The 25,314-nt window shown below is 32.2% G+C and overlaps 1 protein-coding gene across 1 annotated transcript; it reads right to left on the bottom strand.

Moving 5' to 3' along the window:
• Positions 1–748: 748 nt before the first annotated feature.
• LOC133323617 (SEC14-like protein 2) lies at positions 749–24,866 on the bottom strand. Its single transcript, XM_061532532.1, has 8 exons — positions 24,804–24,866; positions 2,661–2,736; positions 2,556–2,599; positions 2,345–2,462; positions 1,987–2,277; positions 1,329–1,525; positions 958–1,270; positions 749–896 (listed from the first exon to the last, which is right to left on the bottom strand). Exons 1-8 carry the CDS (start codon positions 24,852–24,854, stop codon positions 751–753), a joined length of 1,236 nt encoding a protein of 411 aa, XP_061388516.1. The 5' UTR covers positions 24,855–24,866; the 3' UTR covers positions 749–750.
• Positions 24,867–25,314: the final 448 nt, after the last annotated feature.

Consider the following 25,314-nt stretch of genomic DNA (forward strand, 5'->3'; position numbering starts at 1 on the left):
AGGACTTTGTTTTTAAACCTTTTTCCAAAAAAGAAACCATTTGTTAACATTTCATTTAAAAAACAATCAATTTATTAATTATTACATACACACACTTATAGAAAAAGAAACAAACAAATTACAAGAATAGAGTACGAAGGGAAAATAATAAAAAAAGAATAATAAAAACAACATTTACTTAAATGTAATCATAAATTTAAGATATTTACAAAACAACAAATACACAAGAAGAGAAGAAACAAAAAAGAAAAATAAAATAAAACAAAAATACATAGTTATTACAAACAACAAAATTAAATATCACATTTCATTTAATAATATTTAATAGAGAGGCGGAAGTTTACATACATAGTTTTATAGTATATATAAATATTCTATACATACACCGGTTTCAAATCAAGCTACGGTTTTTTTTAAATTGTTAATTATTTATAAACACACAAATGGAAATAGCTTCAATAAGTTACACTTGAATCGTATAGATATTGATGACAGATGGAACATTTGCTAACTAACGCGCTTTGTAAATATTGCACATCAAAGGACTGTTGGTTTTTTTTTTTTCATTCTTACAAATGGAAAAGATTTACTACTTAAATTGATAACCCGTTTGGAATGTTTGGCATGCTAGCATCATGATCGGATCCTATGATTTGCTCCTTTGACTTTGACTTTATGCTATAATGATTTGAATGTTGAGTTTGACTGCTCATGGTTAAGTTTGTGGGGCGCAATTGTGCGGTATTCAATTCAGTTATCGTCGGCAGGGACAAGTTCAGTTTGTCCCACTTGTGATTGCAATGTTAACATATCGTCGTTTTCCGATATCAATGAGACCCAATAACGTAGTTTCTTGCTGCGCAGATAACTACCCGAGTTGTCAAAGACCACGGTGTCTAAAAATATAAATTGAAAATGTTATTTAATACTTAAATGGAATATTTAAAAACATCTTACATTTGGTATTGGGTCTGGTGGTAATAAAACCAACTTCATTCATTTCATTTGAATAGACTTTTGTCAATGGCACTTCGCTACGCTTTTCACCGGTGGCATTATCTACGCTGTAGATACCAAATTTAATGTCATGATCAATGGTGCGGAAATCCCAGGATAATAATTTATCTTCCTCGGTAGGTTTTTTGGTGCCAACATCAAATTCCAATTTCAATTTGTTACCTTTGTTGACAATGGCCTCAATGAAACTCTTGTCATCATCATCTTTCTGTTCCACATACAATTCCTTGGGAATTTTACCACCCCAGACAACCTAAATGATGGAGAGATTAATTAGTAAATTATACTGAGGAAGGATGTGAAATACTTACTTTACTGGGACATCTTTCATCACCATTTTCCACTAAATTACCACCGAAGGCTTTGGGTAGAATATCGGGATCGATATGAGTGAAGGCAGACTCCTTCCATTTGTCTGAACCATATTTGGTAATGCTAATTTTACTCATGGTATATTCATCCAATAATTTCTTAACAAAATTGAATGCAAAATGGAAAACTTTGGGTGCTGAAAGAGGGAGAAACATATAGAAATTGGTTACAATGTATTTTATAGGGATAATTTTAGGAGTGAAAGAGGCATATTGTTATTCCATTAACAATTTTTGAGTAATTTTCAACGCCGCGTAGAAAAGAGGATCATTAACCAACCAAACTGATCGCAACATAACAAAAATTTTAATTCTGATCTTAGTTTAGGAATTATCCGTAACAATAGATCCTTGGCTTTGAAGCTTTGAGATGCTCTCCTGGCTATACCGAAAATATCTTCATTATTCCTATCAGGGCTATGGATGGCGGCATAACGCCTCTCAATTGCCAAGCAATGAACATTGAAGTGTTTTCAGGTAGTTGGCTCTTAACAATTAGTCGTGGACCATGAACATGATGTACTCCGAAATGGCAAATGGAACCTGGATGCAGGACATCCAAACGCCATGTGACCATAATTGAAGTTTTTTTAATTACCATTAATAATGTAGCACATTTTCAAAATTTCTGGATAATTTTGTTCATATTCCTTGATCATGGCCATGACCAATTCAACAGCCGGGCGCCATGCATACTGAGTCATATTGAAATCGGCAACATCGAAAATCACCACAACTTGGCGAGCTTTGGGACCGTGAGTTTTACTCTTTTCGAAACCTTGCTTCATGACACCTTCTAAGATTTTTACCACGTAACGAATGAAATCGAAACGTGTGACACAGTGCAGCATGCCATAGATATCAAATTGATAGAAGGGGCAGACAATGACTGTAAAAGAAAATTCGGGAAAATTAGTAATAAAAATTGCATTAAATGAAATTTCTATCCTTCTTACTTGGTGATCCTTCTTTATCATAACCCACAACACCATAGGGTAAATATTTTCTCAGAACTTCTGGAGCTTCCCATTTGTCCAAGCTGTCAATATTAATTGAGATGCGATTTTTCATGGCCTAAAAAGTATTATAAAAATAAATAAAAGTATTATAAAATAATAAAAAAACGGTAAGTAAATTATTGTTTGTTTTTTAATTGCAAATACTAACATTTCTCAACATTTTCTCCGCAGCATCCATGTCCCATTTTCTGGCTAAAAATGGAAAACACATTAATAATTAAATTCAACAGGAAAACATATTAGGATAACTTACCACGCAGCCAACGCAATAGAAAGTAATCATCGTGGACTTCATTGTCGGTCAAGCAATCGCTGACTTTTTTACGGAACTGTAAATACAAATAATTTTAATTTGTTTAAGTTGTATATTAATACTGTATTATATGCATATTCAGAGTTATGTGTTACTGTATATGTATATCATAGAAGCGCTAGTTGAATCAATGCTTTTGAATTGTTCAAAATTTAATACTATCAAGGACAGATATCGAAGAGGAGCTCCCTCATTCATTCAGCAATAGGATATATCACTGAGTTTATTTCCCATAATTTTATTTTAGAAACTAATTCACATTTATTTAAAACATTTTGTAAAACGATGCGTTCACATTTTAGTGTCAATGGCCTTTAAATTTCGGCAATGAAAACGTTAATGTTATTTTCTAACCCCTATGGTTATAAATGCGGCTAATGAAAGCAGTTGTTAACTTTATTGTCACTTGTCAGAAAATCACAAAACAAAACTGTTTATATGAATTCAGCCTGGACTACTACAATAATTTTTAAGGATCTATTGTCATTCACGAGATAGACCCATGGTTCCTTTGAAAATAGTATCACTTTCTGAGTCGTCAGTCCATCCGTCTGCTGATGTAAATTGTAAATAAATTACAGCTCGTATATATGATCCGAATAAGATGAAGTTTGGCACATCTTACATATTTAAACCAAGGATGACCCCTATTTAAATTAAATCAGCTTAGATTTAGCTATAGTTCCCATATATATTTTTGTCCCATTTGATGTAAATGGGTACACCAAACTCTTAAAGCTTGTCCGATTTTGCACTGGGTACCGAATTAAGTTCAGATTGATGTATGTAAAGTTGTGTTCAAATCGGTTCAGATTTAGATATAGCTCCCATATATATTTTCGTAATTTCGTACTGAATTGAGCCTAGATTGATTTGTGTTAAGCATCGGTGGGAATCAGTTCAGATTTAGATATAGCCCCCATATATATGTTTTCAAAATTGTATGTAAATGTGTGTCCGATTAGGACCAAATTTGCAACACCATATCGTATTTAGTCTGTAATGACATGTATCAAGAGAAAATCGGTTCAGATTTAGATATAGCTCCAACATATGTTTTCGTCTGATTTTATATTTCTTTCGATTTACACGAAGTTGTGAAATGAGTCTAGATTGATGTGTGCCAAATTTCAGTTCAGATTTAGATATAGCTCCACATATATATGTTCCGATTTTATGTAAATGGATCATTAAAACCCCATGGGTTGACCGGTTTGGACGAAATTTGGAATATAAAGTTTTGATGAAATCGGTTCTGATTTAGATGTAGCTCCCATATGTATATATGTCCGTCTAAACGATGCTCCAAGTAACCAGTAATTGTCCGATAGCAATGGCATGTATATATATTATATTTCTGAGGTATATTAAATTTCTTTTAACCGATCCATAATTCTATAAAGCTACGATATACATATATTTCTAAAATTGTGCACCTAATACCTTACGTTTGTTCGATTGCACAGCGTACCGAAATAGTTGTGGTATAACGTGTGTAAAATTTGTTTTAAATCAGTTCAGATTTAGATATAGCTCCCATATATCTTTTACAATACACTTTGCTGATATATTGAGGCTTCAAATATGTGGAAATAAGACAATATAACCCCAAAATTATGTTTTTTAGATAGAATGATGTCAATTTAATAAAATTTAGCCTATATGAAAGAACAATTTTTCTTTTCAATCTAACATTAAAAAAAATTGAATTGTTCAGCTAAATCCTAGCTGAGCGCTATAGACTTATACTGGTCAACCCATGCTGATCATTTTGTTTCGACTGAAATTTTTGCGGTATAACCTTTTTTGTTCTACTCTAACAATTGATTTGATATTATCCTTGTCATTATAAATTGAGCTTTTCTAACATACTGCAAAAATGTTCCGGTTTTTTCCTCGGAGCCTTTCGGAGTCAAAGGTGTCCTTTAAGTGAATTTTTAACTTTTGAGTTTTTATTTCGATTTTTTGTTAATTTTTATAAATATTTGTTTATATCTAGTTATTAAAGCATTATTTGGCCCATTAGTATCTTTACTTTTTATACAAAGGCTGAAGATTGCCAATTTTAGGTTTACAGCACGGATTATTGCCGCCTTCCTCCTTGCTGAGCTGTGACTAACGACATAGTTGCATAAAATCAACTTATTCGCCCATGTGCTGCATTTCGAGTTTGCTCGAATGTGAAACATTTTCCCAAATTTGGTGTGCTCGATTCCGAATTCCCAAAAAAATATTGGGAATATAATTCGAGCACATATAGCCTTGTGGATTGAAAACGAAATAAGATCGTACGTGTTTTTCTGAGCACGTACACGTTGACAAAGAACGCTGAAGTAATATTTAATGTGTTTTTACAATATTTATTTAAAAAATACAGTATTTACATTAGTTTTTATAGTAAAATTAAAGAAAATAAAAAAGGGCTCCTATTATCAAAAACAGCGCGTAACATTTTTGAGATCAATCTGGCAACTCAACCACCATATGATCAAAATAAAAATAGAATCTATAAAAAATCTACTTTTAAGATTTCCAATAGTCCTTTTAATAATGTTTCTTTATTATATCGATGTTGACAAGATCCATGCTCCACTTGTTTATGGGCGTCATCAAAAATGTTTCTAAAGCGTAACCACTGTCCCCTAGAAGCCAATATTTTGCATACCATTTCCTCTTTTGTTAATGCTGCCTAGCTGCACTCATATTCCAAATAAAAGCATCATGGCTGGATCCTGGTCTGCAGCTTTACCCTCCACAATATTTTACACATTGTTGTGCGATCAACACTTATATTTAAATCATTTGCCACTTCCCTCTGCAACCCACCAACAGCCAGAAATCTTAAGGTAGCTGCTAACCGCAGGCTTTCGGGAATGGTACCCTTGTGTATGAAAGGACCAACTTCTCTCAAAATATCCATAAATGCTTATTTTAACACGTTCCAGTATCATTAGACTTTTTCTGGTAGAAACCAGCAGGCATATTTTTTTCTTAATTTTGTTGTTAAACAAATTGCAAATTCCATTGAAACATATGTTTTTTATTGAGCCGCACTTTCGAGCCGCACTTTCGCTCGAAATTGAGCACACCATTTTGCACAACATGGGAATTTAAAAAAGTATGGGAATTCAAAAACACTCGGAACATGTCAATTATTATGGCGAATTATTCGAGAAATTAGGGATTTATTCATGGAATATTTCCCCAAAATCGTTATACCCTTCACTGTTGTACATGGTATTATGTCTTTGTGCATATGTTTGTAACAGGCAAAAGGAAACAAGATAGACACATGGTTCCTTTTGAGAATTTGCATAGAATCACTTTCTGAGTCGATTTACGCATGTCCGTCTGTCCGTCCATGTATATTTGTGAACAAAGTACAGGTCGCATTTGGATGAAATTTGGCATAGGTCACTTATTTGGCCCAAGGACGAACCCTATTGAAATTGAGAAAAAACGGTTCAGATTTAGATATAGCTCCCATATATATTTTCGTCCGATATAAGGTAATTGGTGCTCTTTCGATTTGTCGGCCCCGTCCGACTTTACTACTTTCCTTACTGGTTTTCTGTGATAAATTATTTTCAACATCACTGGTAATTAGCTGTACTGTATTTGTTTCGGAGAACTGCATTAGTTTTCAGCCATTTTTATATATTTTTTGGCAGTAATTCAAAATTGAATACCATGTAATTCTAATAAAATCCGTTTAAAAATTACCTATAATAATCGAAATAGGTGTAAAAATCAATTATAACGGTAAAAATATCTAAAATTTTAAAGCTTATCTGTTTGTACTGTAAAGTTGAGACTATTCCCTTGGTGTTTTTTAAAGTAAAGTACCCAATTTAATACTGAAAAAAAGAACAACACGATATCTATATTTTTGAACAAGTTATGCGGCATATATTAACCTTGCAATTTTAGTTTTGGCCACCAGGGTAAATTCATCCGAGTTTATTGTTTTGTTTGGACAAAGCGCTGTATTGTTTCTATTAAATCGAGTCAGATTTACATATAGCTTTTTCACATAATTTTGTTCGATTTCATACAAATGGACAACAACGACTCTTAAGTAAGGTCAATTGACATGAAATTATATATATATATATATATATATTTGGAGCGTCTTTTGTATATATCCAAAGTAATAAAGGGTATCATATAGTAGGTCCCGTCCGACTTTTAAGCTTTCCTTACAGGATTTTAATTGTCCTTATTTTTATTTATGTTTCATTACTTTTATAGTTCCTATAATGGTGATTCTGATCACAAGGGAGAAGGATTTCATTTCAACAACCTAGCTTCGCCACCGGCCACATAAAGACCCGCCGAACTGTTTCTTTTTTCTATGAAATTATACAACGATCACTCAGAGACAACGATTGCGAATAAAAACGAATGCAATGTGTGATACAAGCTTTCACTTGGAATTGGTACAAACCACTGAAACTATAACCGAAACAACAACATAACTATTTTATATTTTAAAAAATGCACAAGATTTTAATTTTATACATAATATTGGTAAGCAAATAAATTAAAAAAAACGTTTTTTTCTGTTTTGCTCGCCAAAGGTAGATAGGTTTGTTGTGAAATACTGACCAACAGCAAGTAATTTTGTTGGCAGCGATGTTTCCATCGAACGAAGGGAGAAGCAGGTGAAAATAAATAACAAATTGCAGTATAAAAAAAACAGCATCAAATCGTTGAGCCAAATTTCGATTAAAGATTTCAGTTTCAACACAGTGCAGAGATGAAAAAAAAAACAAAGTGATTATGTTTGACATGCTTTTGATTAATAAAAAAAAAACACAAAACAAAAAACATAGTTCACTAGTCCAGTCCACCAAAATGCTGTCAATTTTTTGTTTTTGCTATTCTTCTTCATTTAGCAGTTTTTCTTGAAACGTATAAAAAACCTATTGACCATTTCCGCTATTAAGCGTTTACTAAGTTTACGGTGCCGTTTGGCGGTCAGTTTAACATCTAGTTGTTGTTGTGATCCACTAACCTTGACTTACCACTCAGAATGTTATTTCGACAAGAAAAAAAACTGTGTAAAGAATGAAAACAAAGACTTTGCATTAACTCGACCTTTGTTTTCTTGTGTCTCGTTTTTAATAGATTTTCTATGTGTGTTCGAAAAAAAAAAAACAAAATTTATGTTTGTTTATGATTTTTTTTAATTGCTATTGAATATTTGAATATTTCTAGAAACTGCATATCTTTATTGCAAAAACATCCAGTTTAAAGCCTTGCAGTTTAATGTGTCAAACTATATTATGACCAACAATAATAATACGAAAAGTCAAATATAATTTTAACTAGAAGAATCGAGTCGTATCATTGCCAGAATGTAAATCATAGTGTGTGTTTTAAAATATAACTTATTTTGAAATATCTATAACTATATTAATATAAAGAGTAAAGTGATTGACCTACTGACTTAACGATTCATCAACGCCCAGACGAAACGGCTGCAAAGTTGCAATCTTGAAATTTAGGGTGAGGGTCACTCTTAGGCCGGAGGTGCCAGATAGGGCTGTGTTTTTCGCATTTGTATTTTTGCGAATAGGTGGAGCTAGAACTCTTAAATTTGGAATGAGGTCCACTTATGGAGTGCAGGATAGATGTACCAAACGGTTTTTGGAAATTCTAACTATAAGTGTACGAAAAGTACAAAATGTCCGAAATACGAAAATTTCGTCGCTTGTGAACGGATAGGTCTAAAAACTTGAAATTTGGAACACGAATCAGGGTTCGAATGTAGGGTCGATATAAATAGTTGGCACAGTACTAATTTTGGTACAATTTGAATTTGGAGGAACGGATGGAACTGGAATACTTAAATTTGAAAATAAAAATTCTGTTGGAGTGTAGGATTGATGTATGCATGTCAGGGATGGAAAATAAAAAATGTGTAAAGGTACCAAAAGAGTACTTTTTTAATAAAAGAGTACTTTTTTCAAGAAAATACAAAAAAAAAACATTTTATTCAGATTTTCAAGATAACACTTAGAGTATCTTTCTGATAGTGACGATATGAGAATTCTTGCTTCTTTCCATTGCATTTAAATATGTATGCTATTGACTAATTTTAATTTCACTACCTCTTTCTCGAAAGCCAATATACCCCAAACTAACATGAATTTCAGTTCCAAAATGCTCTTGAAATTATTGAAGTAATCACGACGATGCTGTCATCAATTTGCCTACCTCAGGAGATAGCACAGAGTATGCCAAATTGAGTATCTGGCAAACATATCCATTAAAAAAATTGGAACTCATTAACTTAATTTAATGTTTGTAATTTTAATCATAACTGAACAGTTATCAGTCGAAAACCTGTTCATTTCTTCAAGAGAAATATTGCAATCACATCAATATCTTTATTTGCATACTTTTATCGGTCAAATCCATAACAAATTCTAATCCAAAAAAATATATATCTTGGTTTAATGAAGGATTGTAATGGTACTGAAATGGTCACGGGGGTACTACGGTACTTTTTTGGGTAAAAAGGTGCTGATAAAGTACTATTGTACTGAATTTTCCATCCCTGATGCATGTATTTTTGGAAATTTGTATTTATGGGTACTAAATTTGGTACAATTTGAATTGTGGATGAACCGAGAGAGCTAAAATTCTGAAATTTGGAGTTAGGATCACTGCACGGATGTAGGATGGGGTATGCGGGAAGTTCTAAAAATTCGTACTACATTTGATACAATTTGCATTTGGGAGCTAGTATTACTGTTGGGGTGTAGGATTGGGATATGTAGGAAGTTTTGGAAAATCCTACTTATATGTACTAAATTGTACTATATTTGGTAAAATTTAGATTTGGGAAACCGAATAGAGCTGCAACACTTAAATTTGGAAATAATATTAGAGGAACGTTGGGTAATGTGGACCACCATTATTTTTTTTTTTTTGATATTGTGGGCGTAACAACGGTAAAAAATAAAAAGAAATTGTTTTCACAATATAGTAGATTTGCTGTCTAAATATATTCCAGATCAAACATTATATAAAGTTGACTTTAAAAATGTTATTGCATTATATTTAAAATAAAAAAACTCATAACTGCGAATAAAAATAACTTGAACTTAACCGAACCATTTGCGGTATTTTGAAGGTGCCAGCCTTATTTCCTACCACGCCTTAAGGGAACCCCCCGCCATTCACGATTTTTTATTTTTAAGACTTTAAATGGGATGTTAAATGAATACCAATGCTCGTTAAGTTGCACAACAATTAACAAAATGGCCTATTTTTTACCACAAACTAAGTTAAAAAATAAGGAAATTCTTCACCGATTGACTTTATCCTAGTTCATACGAGAGCTATACACTCCCAGAGAAACGTGTCAAAATTTGGAACCGATTGGATTATTAGTTTTTGAGTTATCGTGTCCGCCATTCGCTTTGAGAAAAATGCGTTTAAAGTTTGAGAAGCCCTTCAGCCGTCACTTAATGCTGACACAATTAATCGGCTATATCTTCAAGAGTTCTTGAGATTTTCACTTGAAATTTTGTAGGGACATTCCAGAATCAGAGTAGATTCGTATTAAATCAAAAACATTTTTGACACCGAGAATGGGGCGGGGGTCCCCTTAAATAATGTTTTTCGCAGAAATGTTTTTTATTATTAAAAAATTATTTAAAAATTATTTTCGACTTAAATAATAAATAATGATTGTAAGTACAGCTAGGCGTACAGTTTTGTTGTGGAAAAAATAGAACCAGATAACTTCTTTATATTTGAGAAAAGTAAATTGTTTGACTTCTGATCTAAAAAAATGTTCAAATCATAGATTTCAATAAGAGCTTAAATAAATTTTCAACATTCCAATTATGTATTCAAAATCATGTTAGATGTTTTTTCACTTATTAGGAAAACATATATCAAGGCGGCACTGACATATTTCAAGCATTTTCTATGATATGGGGCTGGTCCACATTACCCGAAGTTATTCTACTGTTGCATAAAATTATGAGTTAGGATCACTGTTGGGATGTAGGGTTGGGGTATGTAGTATGTTTTGGAAATTCGTACGTATGTGTACTGAACGGCACATTTTCGATTTGAGCGAACTGGAACCTTGAAATTTTTAAATATGATTTCTATTGGATTGTTGTGATAGGATGATATAGTAATGTATAGTAATGGGTACTAAATTTGACCAAATTTGAATTTGGGCAACATATAGAATTCGAATCATGGCTAAATTTGGATTTGGGTGAAACTATAGAGCTCGAATCATGAAATGTGGAATTAGTTTTGGAAATAAGTACAAAGAATGAAACTATTAAGAAACCAGAAGGACAAAATCGGTGTGGGTAATTTTACCGATCTATGGCCGGTAACTCCAAAGTTAACGAAGAAAAGGCTGTCGAAATGATATAGGTTCAGTCGAATCGAATGGGGTCATAGTTTTGTAAAACATATTCTTCTTCTATCTCGAGTCTTTGTACGTCTTTTTCGTCCTTAAATGCTCAAGACAACATTTTCGGAACTACAAACTCCAAACATAGCCTATATTCGTATCATATAAATTCCTTTTTTTCTTCATGAACTTTAGAGTTCAATACATCTAATTCGTCACACCACAACTCAAACATTTGACATTTGGTTTTCATCCCTATTAGGATCTTCCCATCGCCCAAAATCTTATCGCGCAGTATATTTTAAAAAATATTGTTCTTCTGGGATCTTAATATCCTTGCCATGGGCTTTTTCCCCATTAAATTTTCCACCCACATAAATCTTATCACAGTGTATATTAAAAAAAAAGGTTTACAGATTATTATTTAATTAAACGAAAAAAGCAACAATTCTAATATAAATGCAAAAAACAGGTTTTTTAATCAAAATTTTATTCAAGGACAATTTGTGACCTGATAATTACAAACAACCACACTAAATATACTGTCATATGTACTGATGTATGTTAATAAATACAAATGTGGTTTCACATTCGATTACGTAGAAATTATACAATACAGGAATTTTCCATAATTAAATATATTTAAAAATTCCAAATATTGTTTTAACATTTTGTTTTTTTTTTCTTCGTTGAAATTTCGAACATTTGAGTTTTGAATAGTATTTAAATTTCGTATCCTTAAAAAGTAATATTATCAAAAAGTTAACCACATATACAAATAGTTTAAAAGCTATTTGAGAATATTGAACCCCCAAACTATTTGTATGCTTTACACATTTATAATAATATATTTCTCACGTGCCCTATCTAGTTGTTCATCTCGAAGTTAGATTTAAGTGAGACCTGTTTTAATTCTATTTGCATGTAATTAAAATCAAGTTTAAATTTTTAATATTCATTATTAGTCATTCTAAATATAAAGCTTTAATATTGTTATGGTAGTAAGAAATGTAGAATCACATGGTTGCTACACATATACATATAGATATAATGACCTTTGATATCTTGCTACATTGTGGATTCTTATATACAGTCAACGCCCGGCAGAACGAATGATATATTGTCAGGACCATTCGGTATAGTGAAAAATTCGTTATATCGCGAAGTTTTCTTTAATTGCAATTTCATTAATAACAAATACAGTTAATTCACATTTCAATGAATTTCTAACAAAAAATAATAAACATAATTATATTAATAATAGCACGTTTACATATTTTTGTAGAGTACAAACCCATTATTTTTTGCACCATTCTTTATACCCAGTATAAAAATTTGGTAATGTTCGTTATATGCAGTAGTCATTGTAAAATACTATTTGGCTCATTCGTTATATCCCGAATTCATTAAACATTCGTTATACCGAGCGTTGACTGTATATGAAGAAAATAACCATATATGACTATAAACTATAAAAGAAAACTTTCAATATTATTTATTAATTATAACGATAATATAAAGTCGATTTTTTGACCCTTGTCTTTTATACCCTTCACAGGGTATTATGTCTTTGTGCATATGTTTGTAACATGCAAAAGGAATCGAGATAGACCCATGGTTCCTTTTAAGAATAAACACGGAATCACTTTCTGAGTCGATTTACGAATGTCCGTCCGTCCGTTCATGTATTTTTGTGAACAAAGAACAGGTAGCATTTATGATAAGATTTGGATTAAATTTGTCACAGTTCACTTATTTGACCTAAGGATGAACCCTATTGAGAAAATCGGTTCAGATTTAAATATAGCTACCATATACAGTTTCGTCCGATTTTATGTGAATGATGCACTAAACTCCCAATATTTGTCCGATTGGGATAAAGATGTGCACGAAGCACTGATTCAGGTCCATACTTATGTATTCGAAGTTTTATTGTAATCGGTTCAGATTTAGATATAGCTACCATGTATAGTTTAGTCCGATTTTTTGTGAATGATACACCAAACTCCCAATATTTGTCCGATTGGGACAAAATTTTGCACAGAGTACTTAATTAGGTCCAGACCAATGTCTGCGAAGATTTGTTAAAATCAGTTCAGATTTAGATATAGCTCCCATATATAGTTTTGTTCGATTTTTTGTGAATGATGTACCAAACTCCCAATATTTGTCCGATTGGGACAAAATTCTGCACAGAGTATTGAATTATTGATTTCAGAATGGTATGTGTATAGGTGTTTTCAATTGGTTCAAATATATATCCAGATAACACATTTAATTTCGCCCGATTCCATCCCAATGGTCCTCAAAGATTCTATGTCTGTTCTATCTACAAGATATTGTAGATATTACTCTTATATATTGTAGATATCTCTTATATGTACCCAAAGTGGTGAAGGGTATCATATAGTCGGCCCCGTCCGACTTTTGAACTTTCCTTACTTGTTTAATATGATAATTATTGTGCTCCACAATTATTTATTTCTTTTTTTTTTGCATATGAATGTTTTCTTTTTGCTAAGTATAGACATCCATTACGCCATTAATTACTTTCCCAATTAAGGGTTCAAAATACTCTATTTTTTACAAACAGGTGTAAGTAATGATTCATAGAAATTGCATTGAAGTTAATTGTTTCTACAAAATACGCAAGCATGTCTTTAACCTACTACTCATAGATTTTTATTGTTTTCCCAGTTGAAGGAACTTAGGGGGGTCGTAAAAAGTTCGCCAATGACGTAAGCATTTGATAACAAGGAAATCACATCTGAAGTAAAATGATGGGATTTAAAAAACCTAAGATGTATCTTTTCTGTAGTTTAATTGTAAAATTTTCATCCTTATGTTCGCTAAATTTTGTAGCAACATTTTCCAAGCCAAGGGATAATTTGGAATTCCGTGGATTTGGAGGGTGTTAAACATTTTTACAGTAAATGTTCGATATATTTGCATATTATCCTATTTTTCTGCAGATTGAAGGTTTTTTTTTGCCACATTTAGTATTCCCGACATTTGGAGATTGAAAAACATATTTGTAGAATATTAAAAACATGGTACCATTTTTGACGTGGCCCCCATAGTTCCGTCAATGTTTTGAAGGTTTTAATCATGAAGTTATAGTACGTTTACATTTTACCGGATTTAGTTAACCCAGTGGGTTTGAATTGTCAATTCCATTACATACATGTCAAATTAATACTTATAGAGTAGGTTAACCCGGTAGAAAGTTCTAATGTAAATGCCGATTTAGTCAAAATTTTCGAAATTTGAAAAAAAAAATTGTTTTGCAAAAACTTAAAATTTTGTTCTTTTGTTTTGTTTCATAGTCGATATGTAAATTGTGAGCAGTGTATATTATTGTGATGACAATGGACCTAGGGGCCATTTAAAAATATTGTTTGAATTACATTCCATTCTTCCAGACAAATTACTTGACATTAATTTGTTGTTGTTGTTGGGTATGACGTAGTATGGTCAAACAATAGTGCGAGACTATTTATTGTGATATTGGTGTTTGTTTTCAATATCGAGGTCTTTTTGTTGTTGATGGTCAAGCGTAATTGCCAAAACACGCACACACATTTACATACAGACAATATATCTGTGTGTACATAAATAGTAACTTTAATTTGTGGCTATGCTATGTTATGAATTTTTTTAAAAAAAAAACTATTTTGGTGAAACGCCGATTTTTAGCCATTAAATAGATAACAACAAACAATCCATCATTAAGCGCCAAAGACCATCACACACACACAAACATAAGTCTGAAAATACAAAGTCAAAACAACAATAAAAATGTTTACTTCCGTGAACGAAATTTTTAAAACTTCCAAAACGGCATAGAAATGGTTAGTTTTTTGGCCGTTATTAGTATTAAAAAAATACACATTTTTTTCTCGAAACAATTTTTTTGCATGAATGAAAAAATGGTGGCGATTTGGTGCTGGGTGGCTATATCAGAAAAAATAAAACGTGCAATGACTCGTAAAAAAATCAAAATAAACAAAACCAGTGGAAAATACACATCAAAACAAGTGCTGGTATAAATCAGGGCCTAGACATATTGGTTTACAAAATGTATGTTTGTACATATGTATGTATGCATGTATGAGTATACAACTTAACGATAATTCTTTAAAGCGCACTCAACTAAATATGGAGAAACAAAAATTGCAATTCATATCTAAATTACAGGAATTATAAACATTTTTTTTAATCAGTGACAATCTATAAAATTATTAGTTGTATTCGATTTTATAAGCGAATATAAAATGTGATAGGAAGTCTAACAATATATCGATAAATACAAGTTTAAAACATTCGAATTGGATAATTGTTTTATTTTCCTCGACCTTGGAAATTGTTTTTATCAATTTTATGACACAACGAAAATTGTTTACAAACAATTGAATTCGTTGGAAAATTACATAAAATAATATTTTTTAAGGCATGTTTTGTGCGAAGATAAACGATTTGCTATGAAAAAAATAAAGAAATTGTTTTCTTTTTTTGAATGGAAAATTACAAATTTAAAAAAATATATATATATGTATATTGAAAGGCACACTGACCTAATGTTTAGATTTAACATATGAAAACAATAAATATTATCGTATCCATTAGGATGAATATTTTACATTTATGTTTCTGATTTTATATCAGAATTATATAGAATTGCTTTGTTATATTCTAAACATAAAAAAAATGTGAAACTCTATTTGAATAATTTCAATAGATTTTTTTTTTAATTATTCAATAGATTGTTATGTCCAAAATTATAAAGGAAAAAAGATATATAATTCATATAAATATTATTGCAGATCAAATTTGTGCATATACATAGAAATTATCTTTATACTACTATATATATATATATATATATATTATGCTGATGAAACATTTGTATACCCTCCAACATGGTGGTGTATTTTCAAACAAGTAAAACATCGGACCTTTATATGGATGAAACATTTTTATACCCTGCTAGTAGGCCGAACTTTTTATACCTTTCACCTAGGGGGCTCCTAAAAGAAAACTCATGTTATGATAAGACCTTGAATAGACCGAAAAAGACGTGAGAAAAAAATTATTACCTAATGATCATTTTGGGAAGTAAATTCATTTTTAGTACAGATATGTGGGGGTACCGTTATATAGGGATTACACACAACTTGGTTCAATATTAATCATTTTTAGTACAAGGATGTGCTAGGCAATGAGAAACCAAAATACAAAATTACAGCCAATTTGATAGAAAAACATGTACCAAATCCTAAAAATACTAAATAAAAGGGGTGCCGTCATATGTGGGCTAACCTGAAACTTTGGTCAATGTTAATAATTAAAATTATTATTAAAATACTAAATCACAGCCAAATCGGTTGAAAATCGTGTCCAAAATACTGAATATTGGGGGGTACAACAAAACGTGGGCCGATATATCCCATTTGCAATACTAAACTAGCAATGTCTGTGCAGTATTTAAGAGTACTATCTTAAATATTGTTATCTATATCGTGGCGGACAGACAGACTGTCACGCATAAATCGTAGAATTTTATTCTGATCTGGAATATATATACTCTATGGGGTCTCCGGTGAATATTTCGAGGTGTTCCAAACGGAATGACAAATTTATTATACTCTCCACCTTATTGCGGAGGGTATAAAAATGAGCGGGACGTTTATATGTAGGTTATGTCAGAATATGGATCTACACTGAAGATTTTCTGCAAAGAAGTTTGAATTACAGTCCCCTCTGTGAGGAAAATTTGGCGAACACTTTAAAAGTAGTATAGGTAGTTTATTATTGGTATATAGGTAGTTTATTAACTTTTAAAAAACAAAAAATATAAACGCGCATTTTTTCTTAAAAAAAAGATTTTCTATGGAAAACTAAATTGAGCAAATTTTTGCTTGGTCAAAACTTATTGATCTTTTCTTATAAATCTTTCTTATAATAATTTTGCTTGTAAATTAAAGCACGACCATTAGTTTTAATTACGACAGCACACCTACTAGGCATTGTATATATAATATGCTCAATTTGATCCTTGGGTATTCTATTCCTCGAATCGTGAACCTGTGGTAAGAGGTTACGTTTGCTTCTTTGTAAAACTCTTTTGATTTTGCTATCAAAGACAAAGACTCTTCCATATGATGAAGATCTGATGTTACTGATGACCATTAGAAAACCCTGATGTTTGACAACCATTTGACATGTTTCCATGTATGTTTGATGTTATTGTCATGTCATGAGGCACCCAGTCAGGATGCTATATAAATGCAATCCAATCCATTATATCAAAAATCTCATAAATGAAAAACATCCCCATATCATTATTGACCCCACTCCGGGCGTCCAAGTACCCTTGCAGTACTGAGGCTTGAGCCTTTAATTATTTGAACTTCCCTCTGTATTTTTTTCATATCTGAGTGTTTAATTTTTAACTTTAATTCATTCGAGAACATAATATTTCTCCACTGAGTCGGATTTTTTATTAATATGAGCTTTTGCGAAAGCTAATCTGGATTTCCGATTTTTTTCTGAAATAATATGGCTTTCTTGATAGTTTCCGGACATGTAGACCTGCTACCATGGCTCGCCCACGCACTGTTCTTGAGGTTATATCAAACGATAACCGTCTTACAAATTTCGGTGAAATCGTAAATGGGTATTTTTTACCGCTATGGCAATTTGTTGATCAGTACGAACTGATGTTACTTTGCAGTCCTTCTCCGTGATGAACGTTCACTAGCCATTTAGTTGCAAAAAACCGACTTATAATTCGATTTATTTAAGGAATATTTTTCCAAAATATATTTTGTAATATTTTTTTTCATAATTACCTTTATTGGTGTACTGTATTTTGTCCAAGCCATTTTTATACATATTTTTTTGCAGCAAGTCAAAATTGTAAACCAGACACATGTTATTGTAATGAAATCCATTTAAAAATTATCTAGGAGAATCGAAAATGCTGTAGATGCCAAAAACATAGAGATTGTAACGGTAAAAGTAACTTAAATCTTAGTTTATACTGTCGAGTTGCGTGCCAGTTGTTCAAAAAATAACAATTGTCCGCTATTATATAATTATATAGCTAGTTACAGCGATCTAGTTACTTTATACCCCAACAAGGAACACAAAATATTCGTATGGATTTTAAGTATTCATAACCAAATTCTGAAGAAAAGCTAATTTTTTGTCAAAAGAAAGAGCACCCCCCTTATGCCAATATCATATTTGTTGTGTTTGTATTACAAAGCTTTTAAAATATTCATAACTACTTTATCGAAGCACATTTCCAATTGTATTTTAATCAATAATAACAAAAACTATAATTATTAATATTCTCGAATAAATTGCTGGCTCTCTATTGCATTGCTCTCTGTCGCTCTCTCGATATTTCTTCTCTCAGCATTTCTATATGTTCTTACAATAAAATTATAACTGAAAAAAATTTATAGACCGGTTTTAAACAAGCTTTAAATCAATACACGTGTAAATTTCAATATAAAAATACATATCAACTTTATGTGCGTTTAATTGTGTTAATTGACAATGATTCGTATTAAGTTCTTATAAAAAATAAAAAAAAAACAAAACAAGATTTAAGAAATAGTAAAATGAGTAAAAAAGTCGTAATGATGGCATCGTTAAGTCTTTAATTGCAATAAATTTTTAACCTTCAGCAGCTATTATCACACAGTATATTGTTAAATTAAAATTACTTCCTGAAAATATATATTGCTATATATACAAATATATAGATAGGGGCAATTGTATTGGATATTATATAGGTGAATTTATTAATTACATATGGTATTTATCGGATTGAAAGTGTACTGAGTTAAGGGGATATCCGCCATTCTCGATTATCATTGGGCTGGTAAATGGATACCAATGCATGTTAAGGTTTGTAACATTACACATATATAATTGAATATTTAAAAGAAAAAAAAATTGTTTGTTGTTGTTTTTGCTGATTAAAGAAAATTCCTCATTTTTGATGGCGGTCATGATAACTCCTCACTGGAACATCGGAATCTGGAAATTCCAAGAGTGATAGAAAGAGTACATGTCTGGATATCGTATGAACTAGGAAAATTAACAAAATGTTGGACCTTTGAAAAAATATTTTGTAAATTCGGCTATTTTTGACCATAAACTAAGTTAAAAAATTAGGAAGTTCTTCATCGATTGGCTTTATCCTAGTTGATACGATAGCTATACACTCCCAGAGAAACGTGTTATTTGGAACCGGTATTCGTAAAACACTGCTTCGAGAAAAATGTGTGAGAATCACTCTTGCCGCCATTTGAGGCTGACACAATAAATCGACTATATCTTCAAGAGTTCTTGAGAAATTTTGTAGGGGCATTCTTGAATTAGTGTTGATTCGAGTACATGTCTGGCTCTCGTATGAACTAGGATTATTGACTTCGCTCAAAAATGAGCAAAACCTTTGAAAAATAAAATTTTGGAAATTCGGCTATTTTGACCACAAACTTCATCGATTGGCTTTCATCGATTAGCTTTATCCTAGTTGATACGATAGAGAAACGTGTCATTTGGAACCGATTGTTAGTTTTTGAGTTATCGTGTCCGCCATTCGTAAAACATGCTGTGAGAAAAATGTGTTTAAAGTTTGAGAATCACTCATGCCGTCACTTAATGCTGACCCAATAAATCAACTATATCTTCAGAAGTTCTCGAGAAATTTTGTAGGGGCATTCTTGAATTAGTGTAGATTCGAAAACCTAAATAAATTTTTTTGACACCGGGAATGGTGGAGGGTCCCCTTAAGGGGACCCCCCATTCTCAGGGTCAAAAAAAAGATTAGAATCTACACTAATTCAAGAATGTCCCTACAAAATTTCAAGTGAAAACTCAAGAGCTCTTGAAGATATAGCCGATTTATTCTGTCAGCATCATGTGACGGCTGAAGGGCTTCTCAAACTTTAAACGCGTTTTTTCTCTAAACGAATGGTGGACACGATAATTCAAAAACTAATAACTCAATCGATTCCAAATTTTTACACGTTTCTCTGTGAGTGTATAGCTATCGTATGAACTAGGATAAAGCCAGTCGGTGAAGAACTTCCTTATTTTTTAACTTGGGTTTTGGTCAAAAATCGAGGATTTTCCTAAAATATTTTTTTAAAGGTCCGCCATTTTGTTAATTTTAGAGCGAAGTCAATAATCCTATTTCAGTACTTTTAACACCGTTCGAATTTTCGGATTCCGATGTTCCAGTGAGGAGTTATCATGCCTGCCATCAAAAATAAGGACTTTTCTTTAATTACAAAAAACAACAACAAAACAATAAAAAATTTGTTTGTAAATTATTTTTCTTCTCTTTTACATCTTCAAATATATATGCAAAGTTACATACCTTAACAAGCATTGGTATTGATTTACTAGCCCTTTGAAAATCTTGAAAAATTAAAATCGGAATGGGGGGGGGGGTTCCCTTAATTGAAATATAAGGGGAGGTGTTGCCGACAGATAGACATATACCCTCAGCCTATGGAAGTAGGTCTTCGGAATTACACACAGGTATAAAATTAATTGTTTGCGTAATTTTGACCATTTTGTGGGGGAGGGGTGGATCAGCCGGCCAGACAGACGAACGGGCAGACATTTGTATATCGACTCTAAATTGTCTGAAACGGATATGGATATTTCGAGGAGGCAAATTAATCTATATCAAAGTGTATATAAAAGTCTGAGGCTATAAAAATATGTTAGAAATAACTGCCACTTAGAGTATAGGAAATGTTATGTTGTTCTCCAATTAATTCTGTTAATTTTTTTTTTTTCAAAATTTAATGATAGTTTTGTAGCGTGTTATATGGTCGATTCCATAAGACTATAGCTTTGCTTACTGTCATTTATATGCTTCATAGTCCCACATATTTAAAACTATATATTATAGTTTATTGAGAGAACATGAACTCTCATGGCTGGTAATTAAATTTACTGTCAACGAAATTAACCTTTGAATAGGAATAAATTCAATTTTCAACATACAATATCATTTTTGTTTTGCTCTATAAATGTATTAGCATTCAAAACACACAATGTAATTTTGTTTCAACTGTTGCACAGTGCTGATATTTTAAATAGGGTAAATATACTAAAAAAATTGGTTAAAAAAAATTACAATATTTTCGACAAACAATGGAACAGAAGCTACATTTTTTTGACATATGGCAATGACATTTTTTTGACTTCTTAGCAGAGAGGATTTATGTCATTTGAGACCTGGTACTCCCAATCTTTGGTAAATTTAATTGAAAATATAGCTAAATTTCCTATTTTTTTCCTGAATTGTTTATTTCTGACATAAGCAATTTAATAAAAACCCTGCGTATCAAAATTGTTATTAAATTTATGAGAGATAATTACAAAAAAAAAAAATAAAAAAAAAATATTTCCTGGAAACACTATTTTAATTTACATATTCATAAGTTTGCTATCTTCAAGGATTTTCAGACAAAGAAAGAACAGCTAAACGCTGACATATGAATTAAAAACGCGAGATAAGATTATATCGAAACCACCCCTTAATAAAATTATAATATTTTTATATTCGATGTTCATAGAAAAGTGAAATTAATGCTTTCATATGAAAGGGAAATTTGTTGTCATGTTTGTGTTTTTTTGTCGTTGTTGTTCTTCTTCTTGGCAACTTGTGACATTTAATTATAGAGAATAGAACGTATAATGACGATATACAGTCAAACATGATTATGATCAACTTTGTATGACTGACATTTCTATTCGCTATATTCAGTATGTCATAATAGAGTGTATATACAGTGATGTGCAATAAAATAGATTCACCACAACATAACATCTTTGAGGTTGATAAACACACACCTTTAAAAGTTATTAAATCTAACGGGGTTATATTCATAAGAGGTGTTTGAGAACCAAATACAGCTTCTTATTTACAAATACTTTCAACTATACTAGACTGAGATATGAATCAATTTTTTTGCACAACACTGTATATATTTATATGTGTGTTTATATGTATATTTCTGTTTATCATTGTGGTTAGTAATAACTACATTTACAATACTCTACTATGTCTCATACACAAGCGTGTATATACATACATAACAGTTCTAAATATAACCCTATTCAAAGTTGTCAATAAAACGATATGTAAGTAGGGAATTGTAAATAGATGTCAAACGATGATAATCCTCCCCCTGAAGATGTAACTTTGTATGGAAATATGTACATACATACGGGTGGCAGTTTAAGTTAAATTTAATGTTTTGACTGCTCTGACAACATATATAGGTTGTTATAAAAATAACACTATGAGTTCTATTACAGCATGTATGGGCAAGTAAACGTATGGCGTGAAATGGTCGGTCCGAACTTTTATAAAGCAACTATAATAGGTAAAAAAATGGGAATACATTTTTAAAATATTTAAATCTACAGTCATGGGATCGATATGTTACGAATATTTTGCAGGGAAATTTTGGAAAATATGACAATAATCTACAAAATTCTTAAAATATTTTAACAATTAATAATCCCAAATACTAAATTACATCCAATTCGAAAAAAACCCAATAGGGTTGTGCTATTTTAGAACGTGGGCCCATAACGAATATATTAAGATTTGGTAGAAACGGTCTCAAATGTCAAATCCATAGCGTCGAGCATCGAGAGACCTACCGATACAGTATAAGATCTTTTCCCGACAAGGAGATCTCTTCCCCACCACAGTTTACAATGGTTGATGTTGTATGTGTCATCCGTAACGCTAAGTCATCTAACGTGTTGGGCCTAGACGGAATATCCAGGGTTATTCTGAAACATCTGAATTAGACCAAAGTCCCCAATTTGTCGATAGCCACCCACGTCCTTCCGAAGCGTGGACAATGGGCACGGTAGTCCCGCTACTAAAGCCAGGCAAGTAAAGATGAATCATACAGGCCGAATTCAATTTTGTCATCAGGAGCGAAGACTCTTGAGGCATAACTCCACCCCAGGGAAAGCTATCTATTTACTAATTATCAACATGGGTTCCGTAAGTAGCACAGCACAAAACAGCATTGCACGCCATCTCCACACAGATAAGTCAAGACTTAACCAGAACTGGCCGTGCCATAGAAAAGTTTTGGAAGCGTTTGACCCATCAAAAGGCTTCGACACAGTCAATCATGCCACACTGTTTGAGGACATCGAGAACATTTCCCTCCGGCCCAGTTTGAAACGTTGGACTCCAGATGTACTTGGAGTTCTGGAATAAGAAGTCCAAACCCAGTAGAGTGAAGCGGGAGTTCCTCAGAGTGGAGTGATATCTCCGATATTCTACGCCGTCCAGACGACATCAGGATTTTTACGTATGTATGTATGATCATGGCATCGGTTCCTATATTTGAGAACATAAGTTTAACGTTGAACGCCTATCTCGCCGATTTAACGGCCTTCTTTCACACGAAGAATATGAAAATATCCGCAACGAAATCTTCGACCACATTGTTCACCACATGGACTGCGGAGATGAGAATGCAATTGAATTGAACTGCGAAGATGAGAATGCAAAATACATGGGGTCACATTCGACATAATGTAGAAATCGTCTGCGCAAACCTCAGCTATCTGCTATAAGTTGAAAAGTAGGAACAATGTCTTCAAATAGCTCTCCGGTATCACTTGGGGTGCATTATTGTGAATTGACTTACATTATGAAAACGTAAATAAAGTCGACATGTTTGACATTAGACTTGAGAAAAAACAGCTATTTTCCGATTTCGATTGTGCAGAATATCTGCCCAGCATATATAACAGACCCTCACACCACTCTACACTACCAAACCTACCCGACTTACTCCAGATTATCTGTGGTTGCAGCTTGTGGAAGTAGCTGCATTTCTTAATATAGAGACAGAACCAGACCGAATCAATCAAGAAGAACTATATTAGAAATCGGTAGAAATCGCTTATAACGTGGGGATCAAGTGACCGTAGAATTTGGTCGCTATAAGCGATATTTCGTTATAAACGATATCAAACTAAGGTCAGAACTGTTCTCGGGGATTTTGGAAACTGTCGTTATAAACGAGTTCGCCCGAAACTCATTCTCGTTATGCTAAAGGTCTTAGCCACAATTTTCAACCAAAACGTCTTAAATTCATTTGGCATGCTTTCAGAGAATAAAAAATCCTGCCATACCATTCCGAACGATTTTAGGTATTATTACAGCGCAACTTATGGCGAAGTTCGAACGGCCGAACTTGATCGGAATGACAAACATTTTAAAATATATGGCTTATATTACCTACATATATACAGCGTGTATTGTATTTGTAAGCAGTTTAATAATACATTAGTAAACATATGGAATTTTATAGGTCCATGATTTGACATATGTAATTTTTGGCTAATGATAATGACCCAACATTTTTTGAACGGACCTCGCATTTAATGATTTTAGACATATTCTGACCTACATTGCAATTACTGGTACATACACTCACGTATGTATATATCATTTTACACTTCCAAAAAATAAGTTAATATCTATGAATGTATATAATATTCCATTTGTATGTAAATATGTATGCTCTTATGTAAAAACACATATGTACATATTTCAAAATGCGCTTGTCTTATCCATGACTGCGTGCATATTCGACGACATTACTTACCTCAGCAACTATTTGTTGTTGATTTTCGGTGAGTTCTGGTACCATTGACATTTTCAATTTGCGCTATTGCTCGGATTCTGTGTGTTGCAATGTTCTGCTGCGATGCAAGCGATGTTGTTGTTGACGTTTTTGACAATGAATCGGCGAATGCCTCTATTTACCTGAAGGCAAATAATTATTATTTTTAGTTAAATTTGTTGATTGAAAAAGAAAAAATAATGACGCGGTTAAATATTTTTGGCACTTTTGAATACGCGACAAGAACAATGAACAAAAAAAAAATCGATATCTAGAAGTAGGAACTTAACACTAATCACAAATATGTTTTTGCACTAGTTTGGTAGTTTGACTATTGGCTGGTTGTTGGTTAGTTCGATTAGATCGAGTGGTTGAGATAAATCATGTTTGTCGGTTGTTCGTTTGTTTGTTGGTTGGTTTCATACACAGCTCAATCGTAAATTAACTCGAGTGCTTGTAGACTTATTCTTATGCGACTGTTATGGGTTAAGAG

This window comes from Musca vetustissima, unplaced genomic scaffold (genome assembly GCF_032173495.1).
Source record: "Musca vetustissima isolate MV318-11 ecotype Yass unplaced genomic scaffold, APGP_CSIRO_Mvet_v1 utg11233, whole genome shotgun sequence".
Taxonomy (NCBI): domain Eukaryota; kingdom Metazoa; phylum Arthropoda; class Insecta; order Diptera; family Muscidae; genus Musca; species Musca vetustissima.

What these genes read in the sequence shown, in the direction of transcription:
- LOC133323617 (XM_061532532.1), bottom strand. Translation starts at nt 24,854, where the DNA reads ATGTCAATGGTACCAGAACTCACCGAAAATCAACAACAAATAGTTGCT. An exon ending in AATGTGCTACATTATTAATG is followed by an intron (nt 1,526 to 1,986) that starts GTAATTAAAAAA and finishes TCCCTCTTTCAG; the next exon opens with CACCCAAAGTTTTCCATTTT. An exon ending in CACCAGACCCAATACCAAAT is followed by an intron (nt 897 to 957) that starts GTAAGATGTTTT and finishes TTATATTTTTAG; the next exon opens with ACACCGTGGTCTTTGACAAC.